The sequence below is a fragment of the Lepidochelys olivacea genome (assembly GCF_965140295.1).
Source record: "Lepidochelys olivacea isolate rLepOli2 genome assembly, chromosome: 14".
NCBI lineage: Eukaryota > Metazoa > Chordata > Testudines > Cheloniidae > Lepidochelys > Lepidochelys olivacea.
Window position 1 is genome coordinate 25,323,237 of NC_140424.1, and position 16,874 is coordinate 25,340,110.

The 16,874-nt window shown below is 44.9% G+C and overlaps 1 protein-coding gene across 1 annotated transcript in view; it reads right to left on the reverse strand.

Moving 5' to 3' along the window:
• Positions 1-16,874, reverse strand: part of DNAH9 (dynein axonemal heavy chain 9) — a 387,812-nt gene that overhangs the window by 197,941 nt on the left and 172,997 nt on the right. The window contains exons 45-48 of the mRNA XM_084647504.1: positions 13,072-13,195; positions 8,753-8,895; positions 4,979-5,140; positions 3,645-3,878 (exon numbers count right to left, since the gene is read on the reverse strand). Of these exons, the coding sequence (XP_084503630.1) occupies positions 3,645-3,878; positions 4,979-5,140; positions 8,753-8,895; positions 13,072-13,195 (663 nt within the window). The remainder of the gene's footprint in view (positions 1-3,644; positions 3,879-4,978; positions 5,141-8,752; positions 8,896-13,071; positions 13,196-16,874) is intronic.

A 16,874-nucleotide genomic window follows, 5' to 3' on the forward strand; every position in this document is an offset into this window, starting at 1 on the left:
GACCAGGAATGGAGTCTTAGAACTTTTAGTAAGTAATCTAGCTAGGTATGTGTTAGATTATGATTTCTTTAAATGGCTGAGAAAAGAATTGTGCTGAATAGAATAACTATTTCTGTCTGTGTATCTTTTTTTGTAACTTAAGATTTTGCCTAGAGGGGTTCTCTATGTTTTTGAATCTAATTACCCTGTAAGACATCTACCATCCTGATTTTGCAGGGGGGATTTCTTCATTTCTATTTACTTCTATTTTTATTAAAAGTCTTCTTGTAAGAAACTGAATGCTTTTTCATTGTTCTCAGATTCAAGGGTTTGGGTCTGTGGTCACCTATGCAAATTGGTGAGGCTTTTTATCCAACATTTCCCAGGAAAGGGGGGGTGCAAGTGTTGGGAGGATTGTTCATTGTTCTTAAGATCCAAGGGTCTGGGTCTGTAGTCACCTAGGTAAATTGGTGAGGCTTTTTACCAAACCTTGTCCAGGAAGTGGGGTGCAAGGTTTTGGGAAGTATTTTGGGGGGAAGGACGCGTCCAAACAGCTCTTCCCCAGTAACCAGTATTAGATTGGTGGTGGTAGCGGCCAGTCCAAGGACAACGGGTGGAATATTTTGTACCTTGGGGAAGTTTTGACCTAAGCTGGTAAAGATAAGCTTAGGAGGTTTTTCATGCAGGTCCCCACATCTGTACCCTAGAGTTCAGAGTGGGGGAGGAACCTTGACAACCCCTTTTGAAGCGAAGGCTCCAGGGATGATCCGGGGTCAACACCCCACGGAGTCCCCTGCAGACTGAAGTGTTTTCGCTATTGGGGGGAATTTTTACTTAAGCTCCCAGCTCCTGTGAGGCTGCAGTTTCAGGTGTGGCAGGTAAAGCTCTTCTGTGAGGGTCTCCCAGGCACAGTGACAGGTTTCAGAGTAACAGCCGTGTTAGTCTGTATTCGCAAAAAGAAAAGGAGTACTTGTGGCACCTTAGAGACTAACCAATTTATTAGAGCATAAGCACAGTGAGTGTCTGGCCATTACAGGTACTGACTCCTGGCAGGAGAGGCACCGCTTGGAGCAGAGCGAGCCAGGCAAGCCCCTGGGCAGGGGGTGTCATCCTCTAGCAGGGAGGAATATGCAGAAGAACACCGTCTTTACTTTTTTTTTTTTTAACCGAAAAAGAAATAATTATGAGTCTACTAGATGCCGGGGGATGGGGAGAGAATGCCCCCAGACAGGGAAGGAAAGTGAAGTTCTTTTCCTTTTTCTCTTTTCTTTTTAAACCAAAGGAATAAAATAAAAATAAAACACTAGCCTGAGTACTTTTAGGGAGAACAAAGGTAACAAAACAAACACTACTTATGCTAAGGACACAGATAAGGAAGGGACAACTGCTCCTTTGGTCAGAGGCCAAAGGCGGTAGAGAAGGAAGTGAGGGGGGTTCCACCATGCAGTGCTAAATAGCCTGGAGGCAGACCATGAGGGAGGGAGAGCACATGCCCAGGCTCAAGGGGATACTGCTACCAAAAATCTCTGATTAGAGGTGCAGAGGCACACAGACACCTAAAGTGGAGCACCCATAGGGACACTACTCAAAGAAGAAAATGAGATCATCAACTAATAGCAATACAGAGTGTGCAATCATCAACTGCGCTAAGAAATGGGAAGATTCTGTGAGACGCTTCTATATGTTCTGGGTAGGCAGATAAGCAATTTCTAATGTGGAGGAGAAAGAAAAAGAACAAAGCAAGCCAGGCATTCAAGGGAACTGCACTGTGACTCCAACTGGGAGAGAGGAAAGACTTGACTATGACCAGGAACACAGCAAGAAGAATTATTAAATACCAGAAAACCTGGAGGGCAGGTTCCCAGCAGGCACATTTAATCTGAATGCCCATGCTGCGTTTCAAGAACACAAACACTGCATCACAAAGGTCAGCAATTAATTGGTACAGCAGGCAAGACCTGGATCTAGAATTCAGCGATGCAATTTTAACAGAAGTCATATTAAAAGTTAACTTAGCAACAGGGCTTTGAACAGACCTCTTTTTATTGAGCATAGCTCTGAAAAATAAATTATTCAACCAGCAGACTTGTCCAGTTTCATTATCTGGGAGCTAGATTGTGACTTTCCTGGAAATGGAGGACAGCCATTGTCTGAAGTTTTGTTTAGTACATAAGCTAATGAGAGACTGCTACTTAAAACGGAAGCTAATCACGAATGCCAAGATTTCCAAATCCCAAAAGGGGCGGGGGGAGGAGGGGAGATTTTGAAACTAGAATGGCTAATTCAAGAAACACCCTGAGAAAAGACTGCAAGTGCCCAGGTTAAAATCAGTGTCCCAAGGTGCCACGACATATTCAATTCCGATAATTAACTAGCCATTAACCGCCAGGCACCAAGAGCAGTGAGAACTATGTTGGCAATAGGAGCACAAGCCTGGATCCACAAAGGTACTTCGACACTGAAGATCCAATTTTAAGACACCACTGTTGTCCACAAAACTCCTGCTCAGCTGCTGTCTAACTCTGCAGGCATCTACAGTCACTCGACACCTATGTTTTCAGGGTAAAAGTTCTTGGCACTGATGTTTCCGTCTTTGGGCAGGTGCACTGCTGACTCATGCTAGGTCTCCAGATGCATATCTCCTGCAGGAGCCCCTGAGCGATCCAAAAAGTGGGAAAGGATCAGTGGAGGAGCACCTAGCTCACCTGTGAGGCCCAATCCGGTAGGCATGCTCAGAGCCCATACCAGATTAAGTCCCATTCAAAATCAGGCCAGAGAAAGAGGGGGTGGCCAATTTTTAGCTTCTAGACAAGTGGTTAGAGCATTCACTGGTTAGGTCTTAGCTGGAATACTATGTTCAGTTTTGGTTACCAATGTATAGAAAGGATATAGAGAAACAGGGAAAGATGCAGAGGTGAGTGCCCAAGTTGATCAAAGGGATGGAATGCAGTCATATGAGTTGAGAGAGTTGCCAAATACCCAGAACAATATACAGCCAGTCATCATTTTAGCGGTTTAGCCAGATAGGTTCTTTACAAGTGGATTTCAGTCTACTGAGTTATTCAGGAATGCTCATTAACTAAGGTTTCTTAAAGACATGTATCCTGATTTGTAAGGGAAAATGATCCCATCATTACCCATTTTTATCACACACCCATGGCAGTATGAAAAGATACAATGTGTAGCTGAAGCTGTACAGATGCTGATCTGGTGTAAGCAGTTGCAAACTCATTGACTTCAGCTCCCTTGACCTTATTCCAGGTCTCACTCTGGCCCAGACTATGCAAACATACTATATTATGTGTAGCTGAGAAACAATTACCATAATTACATAAACCTACTTATCAAATTGATCTCTACTTGATTCTCTACTTGTGCAGCGATTAGTTTAGAACCACAGCAGCTGGCTTTACACACACACACACCCTCACTCTTTCTCTCCTTCCCCCCATGGAACAGAAACATGTCTCATCTGAGAATTGAGCACAAGCCCTGGAGGGGAGAGATGGGGATGCTAAAGCCAGGATCCACCACCGACATTCACTACCCGCATCCCACTTTTAATCTGTAGTTTTTCTTCCAAACTGAAGCACAGTATGCATTGAGCTGAGAAACAACTAAACAAATCAGCATTCAGACCAGAGACGAGAGAAGGGTCTTCTCACCTGTGCAGATGTGCTGTTGAGTTTCTGCAGGCCATTCTCCAGTCGCTCCATTTTTGCTGTCAGCTCCTTGCCCTTTTTAAATAACAAATTTTGGTAGAGTTTGATTTGCTCGAGGAATGACTTGGGTGTGGTGTAGTTATAGCGACGTTCATTGCTCAGATAAGACCGGGACATCTCATTGACACTTGTATGGACATAGGCCATAAACTTGCTTATTGAGTCTTTCACTGAAAGCTAAAATGAAAGAGACTATATTTTAAACAAAACAAAAAGTAAGCAAATCTATTAATCATTGCCTTCTACTACAGCATAATTGACTGTGTAGCATCTCATTTGGGCTCTTCATTAATTTTACTCTCTCTAGAATTTCTCCAGTTGCTTGTGTTCTACATTTGAACATACTGTACTGAGTAATTTTTATACTATTCATTTGTACATAATAACTCCCTTTTACTAATTAAAATAAGGACAGTTCTGTACAGACTGGAAAATACATACTCATTAAAAGAGACGTTCTAGACAATATGACTCAACTAAATACTATGTAGAAAAGCTAAATGAATAAATCCATTTAGCTGTTAATTGAGTATTAAGTAGCCGTCAAACTGAGCTACAAATGTATTTCCTCTTGAGAATACCTAAAAATTCTCAGACACACATGCAGCAAAGGAAGTATATTCTGGGGAATAATTATGCAAGTGTCAGCACAGAGGAACCAAGTCTGGTTACTGTCCAGATTGATTTGTAAACCTCAATTTACACTACCTAAACCACCAACACAATCCTGACCCCTGAAAGGGAGGGCTAGAGGGGGTGTGAGCGTGTGTGTGTGTGTGTGAGTGCACGCACGCGCATACACACAGTGTTCCCGACCCAGCACCTACTAAGGTCTGCGTCTCTCTCAGATGCTGACCAATATCTGTAGCCCGTTCCAGGGCAGCTTGGTTTGATTTAGATTAGCAGGATACAGCACAGTCAGCAACTTGTCTACAATGTGTATTTGGGAGCAGTAAAGCTGTGTCTTTTGGTGGAATGGAGGCTCTACTGTAACATTACTGGGAATTTGGTTTGAATGTACTGCTTACAGTAACAGCGGGTGCCTGCACTCAGTGGCTGAGTTACAGCCCTCTCTCACAGGGGAGTTCAGGCTGGGCTTGGACGCAGCAGCTTCTCACTTCTGCTAATGAAGCCAAGGCTACAGCCGCTCATGACTCGCTGATGAGATCACGGCGAGTGCACTGGGGCACTCAGGGTCCATCTCCGGCTGGAAGAACTCTCGGCTGACAAACCAGGAGCTGCAGAGTCAGCAGGGGTTACCTCTGCTGGAACCTCACCTCAATGTTCTCAGTTTCTTGCAGGAAACGCAGGCTGACAGACTCCAATGCCTCTTGAGGCCACTCGTGGAACCAGTCTATTGCTGTGCAGTTCACCACCGCTGGGAATTTCCTGCTGCGAACTCTCAGCTTGTTACCAACGGGTGAGAAACAAAGAGCGACCTGAGGAGCAAGAAGGATAAGAGCACTGAGAAGAGGCAGGGCAGCAGGCTGGGAGGCACCCAACATAGCTGCAGCTTTGGGTTTTCCCTGTTGGGAGAATGACTCCCCGGGAGGATTTCAGAGTAAGATCAGGAGCCGCACCCAGAATGGCCTCTTGAGCTTTGAGCCTTTGCAACTTTGGCCGGTGCGTCCGCACTTGGAAATTCCATATAAAACAGCATAACCAAACAGCAAGCACTCCTTTCTCTCTGAAATAACAGCAAACTGCTTCCCTGAAGAACTGCTTTTGTAATGCCGACGGATCCCAGTCGTCAGCAGGCGGGATTGAACCTGGGACATCTAGAGCTAAATGCATGAGCCTCTATTGCATGAGCTAAAAGCCATATGGCTATTAGCTAAGGCTGTAAAGCAGACTCACTAATCTCTAAGTGGTCTTGGTGCCACTAGAGGGTACAGAACACCACACCCACAAATGGGCCAGAATCACCCTGCTGGCAGCACCTAGCAAAGTTTCACTGTTACTCAATGCTGCATATTTAGGGCCTGACTCTCATTCATACACCACTCTGGCAGCATAACGGGGCCTTGGAAAGGCTGTAAATAGATATAGACCCTAGGGTATGGAGTGCTGGAAAGGGGCCCTAGCATAGAATCAGGCCCTTTATCTATTGTATCTTGTTTCAGTATGGCTTACTGAGTATTGTCATCTAACTGGCTTTTACAAACTCTGTCTCTCATACACAGAGCAGTATACAATACTCCAAGATCCTATACGTGTCTATCTCAGGCTATGTAATCCAGCCTTTAACAACCTGATCACCCGCTACTTCACAAACACCACCAACACACTGTTCTTTCTACATCCTTAGATTTAGGTGTGTAGCCTCTTGCAGTTGTCTGTGTTACTCTCTGTGTGCTGGGCAAAGATCAAGGTCCTAACCCTCAGGTACTGCCAGGCTATGCTCCATTATTAATTACTATTGTTGTTGTTATTAAATATTTGTATTATTGTAGGAGCTCTAGTGATGGGCCAGAACCCCACTGTGCTAGATGCTGTGATACAGGCCCCGAGTGGGATGAGGCAAAATGGCTGTACATATTGACATTTGCTCTCCTCCAGTCTGCTGTTCAGTCTGAGATCCACTCCTGTGCTGACAGCCCCTGTGCTGATCAAATCTGGGACACTCGATGTATAAGGCATGTTATAGTCTGCTTCTTGGTTTATTACACAGAGCGCAGATTTCCATTATTAAATGCAGTAAATAATTTAGCAACACTTAACAGCTGACCCCAGAACAGCTGTTCCCTATCATGTTGTTAAAGAGAAAGAACAAGGAAATGGAAACATGGAACCAGGTCTCAATGAATCAAAACATTCCTCTCTTCATGAAAAATCCAGCTATCCTTTGACCATAGGGTACATTTCCACAGGGGGCACTGGTCATGAGGGGACTCAGGTGGCCCAAAGAAGTCATAACCTTTCCACAGATGCCCAGCATAGATTCCTGTACCACAGGGGAACACTCTGTTGGTGCAGCTGTTCCCCTGCCTCCCACTTTCCTGGCCTAGGGGATGTGTCTGGGAGACGGGGGCATGGAGCTCTGCTCTACCATAGCAACGCTGCACTGGGACCTCAAGCAGTGGCAGTTTTTAATGCTGCCTGTCGGGAGCTTCACATTGCAGAGGGGCTGGGGCTGGCCCTCAGACACTTACAAGTTCCCTGATACTCCCCTTTCTGCTCCTGAACCAACTGGATCTAGCCTACATGAACAGCTGCCATTGACAAGCGGGGTACCCAGTTCTCAAGCACCTCACTCAGACACAAACACAATGGTACAATACGGCCAAGGAGCTAGTTTACACCAACACAGGTTGGGAAGCTCCTCACTCCCAGCCCTGTTTCACTGCCCTAGGTATGCTGCTGTACTCTAGCCTGGCTGTGTTCTCTGTCTCGCACTCTACCTCTGCTTCCTGGTGGTGGTATCATTATTATTATTTATTACTATGACTGTTTCTGCAGAAGCACCAGATGCCCCAAGTTGAGATTGAGGTTTTATTGTGTCAGGCATGGTGCAAACACCTCGCAAGAGACACAGTCCCCACCCAGGGAGTTTGTGTGTGGGTGTGACACAGAGCAAGTCTCAACAGGAAGTGGGGCATTGAGCGGTGTCCTGCAGGAGGCGTGCTTGCTTTCAACTTCCTGCTGCTGCTTAGCTCCTTATCCCACAGTGCTTTCTCTAGCGACTAGGGGGGCCCACCCTTTGGCAAGTCTTTAAACTGTTTTTTTCGTATTTTAGCAAGTTCAAATAACATGTGAGTGAGCTCCCAGCGGCATGTCTCTGCGCTGTGCATGTTCTAGGATCCCCCTGAGCTCCCAATGTATTTACCACCTGTCCTCTCCAAGGCTGATAGCTTAAACAAAGCTGTAGCCAAAATTAGGCATATTTCCAAAAGATCTTCCGCAAACTTCTCAGGAACCATGTTTCCTACCGTAGGATGCGGTGTGTGAAATTCTGAGTGCGTTTGTTTAGTTGTAGCAAAGTCAATATCGCACTTGCAATGTAAGGGTAGCCTCGTCCTGACAAGGAAAAGACTGGCTTCTCAGAACAATAACACTGTTTAGCACTGATGCAACCTCTGCAGATGTAAAGTGATAATGAGCTGGAGTGAAACAAATTATTTAAAAAAAAGAAAGACGACTTCCTGTTGGGTAATGATTGGATTTATTGAATGATGACCTAATGTCCAACTGGCAGGCACAAAGGTTAAGGAAGTTGCCTGATACTCTAGCACGAGTCATTTTCCTATGCAATCCTACATGCCAATCAAATAAGAAACCTAGGGATATTAAAACCCAAAGAGTCTTAAAATGAATATCAGATTCCCCCCCGCCCCCCATATCAGATTGGGGTCTCTTTATTTATAAGACCTTCCAGATTTGAGAAGTTGTGCTATAGGTAGAAGCAACACTTTAGAGCTGAAATGTCAAAACTCATCTCCTTTAGTCTAGATGCCACAACTCATATGATTGAAGACAATTGATTTGAGTTCCCATAGCTGCAAAGCATTAAGGTACCAGGCTTATATGACGTTAAGATGACCCCTTTGGCCTAGATTTTCCAAGAAGCATTCAAGGATTTAGCCACGTGAATCCAGGTCTAAATCCCAATGTACCACCTAAAAAATGGAAAGGTCTATGATATTTTAGCAGAGGTCTGTGGGGAAAAATCACCATTTTTGGGGAATGAGAGATTGTGTTTAATTAAATATGGAGAAATGTTTAAAAAAAAAGTCTTTAAGGAAATGTTATCAGTCACTGTGTCACCTTACTAGTTCAATATATTAAAAAGATTGGACAGAAATTCCTAATCATCATATTACTATACAAAGGTACAGGGTGCAATTATCAGAGGTGGTACATTCCTTCAATTGAAGCGCTGTTTGATGAGTTTTGGACAATTCATGTATTCATAAACTTTAAGGCCAGAAGGGACCATTAGATCACCTAGTCTGACTGCCTGTATATCACAGGCCATGGAATTTCACTCTGTAGGGTTACCCCTGCATTGAGCCCAATGGTAGGGATGTGAATTCTCCCGGGCATAGTCTTACCTTTAGCTGTCGTCGAACACGGTCTATGAAGAATTTCCAGCAGGTTTCCCTGGTGTCCACCAGTCCTTGGCTTTTGACTTCGTTTCTCACACTGCTGATGATGTTTTCAACTTCATCATCAGGGAAAAGATCAGGAATTTCACCTGGGAAAAATGGGATCACATTTTTACAAACTAACAGGCAAACTGGAATTTTTACCTTGATGGTATAAAGTTGTTTGTGGAGCCGAGATCTCATACAGACTAGGTCACTGGATTCCATAGCACAGATCCAAGTGAGCCTCTTTCATCAGATTGGAGATGATATAGGAGTAAGCCACATCTGCCCATGAAGAGCTGATTTACTGGCAATTAATTAAACTTTCGCACAACCTTAAAACAAGCAGAAGTTGAAAGTACTTTCTAATCTCAGAATCAGGATATAGCAACTGCATTGCTTTCTGATTGACTCTGCTATTTAGGTTTCAGGAAATTTAATCCCCAATATGCCTTACACAACAGTGAATCATTTCAGTTTTGCAAAGCAATTTGTTACATATTCAAGTTCTGCAGCTCTTTAAAAATGCCATCTGCAGCTGTATTCAAATAAATGACAGATCACTATGGTTAAAAAGCTAATGGTACATTCAGTTAATTGCCAAGAATGTATGCATGCAAACAGAATTGTAGTGATTCCTTACTTTACTACTCCCTAATTTATCTCCTTCTGACCCCTGTCTGGACTGAAATGATCATTATCTGATCAGACTGCTGAAAATCTGAGCTTTATTTGGTACTGTATTAACAATTAAGGGGGGAAACAGCAGCTGATCAGAAACCAGCAAAATGTTACTCCTCTTTATTAAGTTATGATGATAAATACAACAAATAAAACAAACAAAAACATGCAATCAATTAGAAGCAAGCAGCCAAGTCAACCAATCAGAAAACATCCTTTCCCACTGAGCTGCTACAGACATTGCCATGAAAAGTCACAAGTTACCTACAGTTATTGCTTCATTTAAGGTTGCCAGGTGTCTGGTTTTCGACCAGAACGCCAGGTCGAAAAGGGACCCTGGCAGCTCTGGTCAGCACCACTGACTGGGCCGTTAAAAGTCCGGTTGGTGGCGCAGTGGGGTTAAGACAGGCTCCCTGCCCACCCTGGCTCCACGCAGCTCCCGAAGCGACCGGCATGTCCCTGCAGCCCCTAGGCACAGGTGTGATCAGGGAAGTTCCGCACACTGCCCCCACCCTGAGCTCTGCAGCTCCCACTGGCCAGGAACTATGGACAACAGGAGCTGTGGTGGCAATGCCTGTGGGCATGTGAAGTGCACACCATGCAGAGCTGCCTGGCCACGCCTGTGCCTAGGAGCCGGACATGCCAGCTGCTTCCAGGAGCAGCACAGAGACAGGGCAGGCAGGAAGCCTGCCTTAGCCCCACTGCACCCCTGACCAGGAGCTGCCTGAGGGAAGCACTCCCCGGCCAGAGCCAACACCACCCACCAACCTCCTGCCCCATGTCAGAACCCCCTCCTGCACCCTAATTCCCTCTCAGAGCCCGCACCCCACACTCAACCCCCCTGCCCCAGCCCTGAGCCCTCTCCTGGAGCCCGCACCCTGCACCCCCTCCCACACCCTAACCCCCTACCCCAGTTCGGAGCCCGCTCCTGCACCCCAAACCCCTCATCTCCAGCCCCAGCCCAGAGCCCACACCACCAGCCAGAGCCCACTCCCACACTCCAAACCCCTCGGCCTCCGCCCAGAGCCTGCAACCTCAGCTAGAGCCCTCACCCCCTCTTTCACCCCAAACCCCTGCCCCAAACCTGCTCCTTAACCCCTAATTTCTGGCCCCACCCTGGAGCCCGCACTCCCAGCTGTAGCCCTCATCCCCTCCCACACCCCAACCCCCTGCCCCAGCCCAGTGAAAGTGAGCGAGGGTCGGAGAGAGCGAGCGATGTAGTGAGGGAGGCTGGAATGAGTGGAGGCAGGGCCTCAGGGAAGGGGCAGGGCAGTGGCGGGGCAGGGGTGTTTGGTTTTGTGTGATTATAAAGTTGGCAGCCCTAGCCTCATTGGGTCTGAGATACCAAGGTATTTCCTTGTACCTAGAATAGGGGATAGCCCCTGCATCCCCACTACCACATGAGGTAACTCTGGGGAAATACGGGCCTTCAAAAGCAACCATAATATCATCCTAATGCCACAGAAACAGGATCTATCCGTTTTCTAGTCACAGGAGCCAGCAGGCCTTCTAAGCCAGTGACACATAACCTTTTCTCCCCTCTGGTCCATGGTTAAGCACAGGTAGTCCTCGGTAAGTCGAAACGTCGCAACTCGAAACCACCATCCATTCTATTGCGGGACCGAGTGTCGTAAAGTCTAAATCAACTGTCGTAAGTAGAATCAGGGTGTCAATTAGAAATGATGTAAGTGCCGTTCATCGTAGGTCCAACGTCGTAAAGTCAAGGACTGCCTGTATACACTTTGAGCTGGACGTATATCTGCACTACCTCTCATTGAACTAGTGTGCTGGAAACAGAAGTGTAGCTGCTGCTGCAGCACATGTGCCAGGATGGGCCAGCCACCTGAGCAGGTACCTAGGGTCTCAGCTGGGACTGTATTTGGAGCGGCTAGCCCCTCCCTCTGCTTATGCCTCTGTGGCTACACTGCTATTTTTAGCACGTTAGCTTGATCAAAGTTAGTGTGGGTATGTCTATCTGAGTTGGGAATGACACCCCCAAACCCTTAGGCAGCCTGGACCTCCTTAGTTGTAACCATCTCCAGGATACAGGCAGCTTTCTCATACATGTATAAAGACAGACAGACATACACACACATCCCCGAAGGAAAGACCAAGAAAACTCCAAAGAAGAGAATAAGCAGGAAAGCACCAGGCCTTCCTCCTCCTCCTATGTACTTCCAGTGGGTGGCCACAGCATCAGCCCCTCCCCACTTATCCTCCCCCATTTTAAGCAAGGAAGGGTGAATCAGACATGAGCAAGCAAAGGGGGAAAAGGAGAAGGGGGGTACAATCAAGACCGCCACCCTAGACAGATGGTGAATGGCGGAAGGAGTCCCCTCTGCCCTGTCTGGGGCTAACGGACAGGGAGGTCTTGTCTCATGGGTCCTTCTAAGCAAATAAAAATAATTCCACGTAAGGAGCCAGAGGACTTCATAAGCCCATTATACCATCCCGTCAAAGTCCTCACTGATCAGCTAGCACTGACTTGCTGTCAGAAAGATCATGTCTTCGTCTCAGAGCAGACCCATTGAAACAAACGGGCAGCCCTCTGGTGACTGGAAGGGAAAAAGAAAGCTGTAAGAAAGACTGTGTGGGCCTCCTCCATGCTGACAGGCAGCTACAGTGCTGTAATTAGGGCTGGGGAATGCTCATGTTGTCCCCGCAGGAGGGCAGCGCATGGGGCTGCAGGGGGAACTATATTCAACACACAATTTACCCAGCAAATTAAACCACTCTTCTGGTTAGGAATTATCCACAAACAGTCTCTGGTATCTGCAAATTCATTTGCTGTTCAGATTGTTTGAACACTATATGCACAAATTTCAGACAGTGGGCTGTCTACAGACTTCACTTCAGCTATGAATGCAATACTAATATTCTATGTCAACTCTTGATTATTCACTATTTGTGGTGTATCATTGGTCACGTACATCCATTATATTGGTTCTGTGCCCTGTTAAGCTAACTGAGAGTGAGGTGAAATGCAAATGCTGAACTCACATGCAAATGTCATGGTCTGCACAGAAATTGGGGTATTCATGGGAAGAACAGCTATTTACCAAGCACATAAAGACCAGTCACACACATTTGTCTAGAAAAATGAACAAGAAAGAAACGTGGTTGGACTGAATAGCTATCTGACATTCGAACACGTGGTCTTTCAATGGCTTTGCATTAATCACCCAGCTCTTGCAGAGGGTGAAGTCAAATTCTCTAGCCAGGACTAGTGGGAGTTATGTCATACCACTAAACTGCCTCTCACCGGAATGGACACTGCACATCTTTCAATGAAACATTTCCTCTGACTCCACACTCCACTAGCACATTGCCCCTCACAGAAATGACTTAACAATTATAAGTAGAATTAAAGAGCTTTGAAAGTAGGGTGCAAACTAACTGACTAGGTCACAGATGTCTGAGAAGGCCAAAATCTACTAGCTGCTTTCTTCCTTGAGATTTAATTTACAAATTTTATAGCTTATTTTGTTCAGTTATCACTTTTAGCAAATGTTACAATCTCTTCTATGGAACAGCTGCAGACATTACTATGTGCACATTTATGTGGAAAAGGAGACCGGAAATAAAATCAATGAGATGCATACCTGAAGCTAACAAGTCATTTACCAGCACTAAGAACCTTTCATCAGACACCTGGGCATCAGTTATAAGGAACACAGTGCCAACATTCTTCACTCCAGTTTTAATATACTGGTTTGCCAAGTCTGCCTGTAGATTGAAAAGAAAGTAAAGCGTTTGTGCTTATCTACTGCAAAGTCTCGGTCACAAAGTGCGTTTTCATTGGGGATATTTCAAGCAGGATGTTGCCTGTTCAAAATCTTCTGATCAACTGAAAACAAAACAATCAGAATTAATTAGCATGAAGGTTGTTCTTTATATCTTCTCCACTTTATGACAGAATATTTCCAAGGATACTGCTAGTATTAATTAATTATTATTTGCTAAGCATTGACAACATGCTCTGTGCTGTACAAAAGACAAATAAAAAGACAGACCCTGAGAAAACTATACATAATTTTCTGAATCATTTTATTCAGGAAATGATCTTTTTAAAACCTTTCTGATTGGAGATAGGGCATTTAAAAATCACAGATCATTGCTGAAGATGGAGCACTGTTGCTATTTCTGTTAAACTTGGATGGTAGAATCCCTGATTAGTTTGAAGTATAGATCGTCAGATTGCAGAGACCTTTCTACACAGTGATCTGCTACTGGTGGCTGCTGCCACAATATTTGAAGTCTTGTGTTTCACAAATTATGGACTGCAGTGAATCATATATGTGATGGGACAGAGGTATTTGGGAGATGATCTCAGTGGCTGGATATGCTGTTCTTTCTGTCCCTATTCTCTACTTGTCCATTTTTATTTCAGTGATAACAAAATAAAAATAAAATAACTCATTTCTTAGTTGAGAGCCCCCAGCATGGCATGTTCCCAACACACTGTGCAGCTGAGGGAAGGAGCCTCAGTTAAGGACTTATATTCTGCGCACTGAGTAGTGAGACCAGAAGAATGTTGTGAAAAATTTTCTTTTCCACTGCATCATTTCTTCTCCCCTGTGGAGGGCATACTGGGAATATTTTTGATAGGACCAGTTAACTGTGCTGTTTTCCTTCCTTCATCCCTTTCCATCACAAAGCATACAAGTGCAAATAGATTCTGCCATGCCTTTATGATCGCATTTGCGAGAAGGGCTCAATTACTATCTCAAAGTCACATGAGCCCTCTAACATAGACTCATAGACTTTAAGGCCAGAAGGGGCCATAATGATCATCTAATCTGACCTCCTGTACATTGCAGGCCACAGAACTTCATCCATTCGCTCCTGTAATAGACCCCTAAGTTTTGGCTGAGATACTGAAATCCTCAAATCATGGTTTAAAGACTTCAGGTTACCATTTACTCTAGTTTAAACCTGCAAGTGACCCATGCCCCACACTGCAGAGGCAGGCAAGAAAAAACAAAACAAAACAGGGTCTCTGCCAATCTGACCTAGGGGAAAATTCCTTCCCAAGCCCAAATGTGGTGATCAGTAAGACCCTGAGCATGTGGACAAGACCCACCAGGCAGATACATGGGGAAGAATTCTCTGTAGTAACTCAGAGACCTCCCCATTTAGTGTCCTGTCTCCAGTCATTGGGGATTTTTGCTCCTGGCAGTCGCCAATGGGCCACATGCTATTGCAGGCAGTCTCATCATACCCCTCCATAAATTTAGCAAGCACAGTCTTGAAGCCAGTTAGGTTTTTTGTCCTCACTGCTCCCCTTGAAAGGCAGTTCCAGAACTTCACTCCTCTGATGGTTAGAAACCTTCACCTAATTTCAAGCCTATACTTGTTGATGTCCAATTTATATCCATTTGTTCTTGTGTCAACAATGATACTTAATTGTAATAACTCCTCTCCCCCCCGGTATTTATTCTTCTGATGTATTTACAGAGGGCAACCATATCTCCCCTCAGCCTTCTTTTGGTTAGGCTAAACAAGTCAAGCTCTTTGAGTCTCCTCTTATAAGACAGGATGATCAGAGGAATGGAAAACCTATTAGCACTTCTCTGTACCTGTTCCAGTTTGAATTCATCTTTCTTAAACATGGGAGACCAGCACGGCACACAGTATTCCAGATGAGGTCTCACCAGTGCCTGGTGTAATCGTACTAACACTTCCCTGTCTCTGCTGGAAATACCTTGTCTAATGCACCCTAGGACTGAATTAGCCTTTTTCACGGCAGTATCACATTGACAGCTTGTGGTCATCCTGTGATCTCCTATTCACATACATGTATTCATGCTAGCTCTCCTCAAGCGTGTGTGAGTACAAATAGCAGTGCAGCCACAGTAAGACGGGGAGCAGCAGCAGTGCCATGATGGGTACACAAGCAGTGGGGATATACTCAGCATGGCTTAGCCATGCCGCTGCTGCTGCTACCATGCTACCGCAGCTACATTGCTATTTATACTCGCACTAGCTCAACCAGAACTAGCGCACGTGTGTACATGAGCTGGGGTATCATACCCCTAGCTTGAACTGTAGACACAGCCTAAGACACAGGGATGTCCCTGTTACCATGGTAGCTGAGCATCACACAATTTTCAATGTATGTATCCTCCCAAACCCTATGAGGCAGGCCATGGCTCTTATCCCTGTAGTACAGAGGGGGAACCAAGGCACAGAGAGACTATCTGACTTGCACAAGCTCGCTCACACAGGGAGGTTGTGGTAGAGCAGGGACTTGAACCCAGGTGTCCTAGCCCTAGGCTAGTGCCCCAACCACTGGACTATCCTTCCTCCCCTTTTCAGAGTATCTACCTCACAATTATGAACATGAAAGAACATTATTATTTAAAACACAGTAAAAGCAAAAGTTGTCACTGTGATTCCGGGTTTTTTTCCCCCTACCAACTCAGCTGGACTTTCCCATTAGTTCATGTGCACAGAATACAGTGGGATTAGAAGGGCGCTCAGGATAGTACATTGACCCTTGCTTTTGAAACACGTTTAGAACTTCAGTAGGCAAATATGGTTCTACCAAATACAGTCAGTTGTTACATTTCCTACAGAATACCTAGAATAAGTGAATTATAACAATGTTATGGGTCAATGGCAGACTAAACCATCTGGTTCTTCTAGACCCAAGAAAAATAATTAACCAGTATTTTTCATAAATTCCTGTAGAATGGGTACAGAGTGAAGGGAATGTCAAAAACCTTCCGCCATCACAGAACCTTAAACAGGAACATGCTTTGAAAACAAGCTTCTGAACATAAGAATCAGAGTATAGTCTTTGTGGGAAGAGTAGGCTATCTAACAAATGAGGAGGTCAACCCCAGATTATCCCAGGAACCTTTTCACGGGTGGAACTGAATGGGTGAGAAGAGATAGGCTCAGGATGATTACACAGACATGTCAGAAAGCAAGACAAACTGATCAGTGCTGCAAAGTTATCTGAAGGCAGAAAATGATGCAACATTAAATAAAAACTCCAGTGATTCCTCATAATACATTTGATTATTAAATAAACAATGTCTAAAAGCCAAATCTTGCAGTCCCCACTGAAGTCAAACCCTAAATAAGAAAGCAGATGCATTTAAATATGTGCTTCCAAAACTTGGTAGAGATTTGCTATCACCAGAGCCATAACTGGCCTCTCAGTGGAAGCTGTCCATTCCAGCAGGAGCCCCAGTCTAATGATGCAGGACAGGACTTGGACAATGTAGCTCCAGTTTGCCTTGGTGGGAAAGCAAAAACAAGTAATCTATAATCATTTGCCAGCAGCTAAAACATTTATAAATCATTCCATTTGCATAAAAAAAAACCTCTCTCACAGCTTCCAATTCACTGTTTACCAGAAAATGTATTGTTAGGATCCATGTGCTGTTTCCAACTC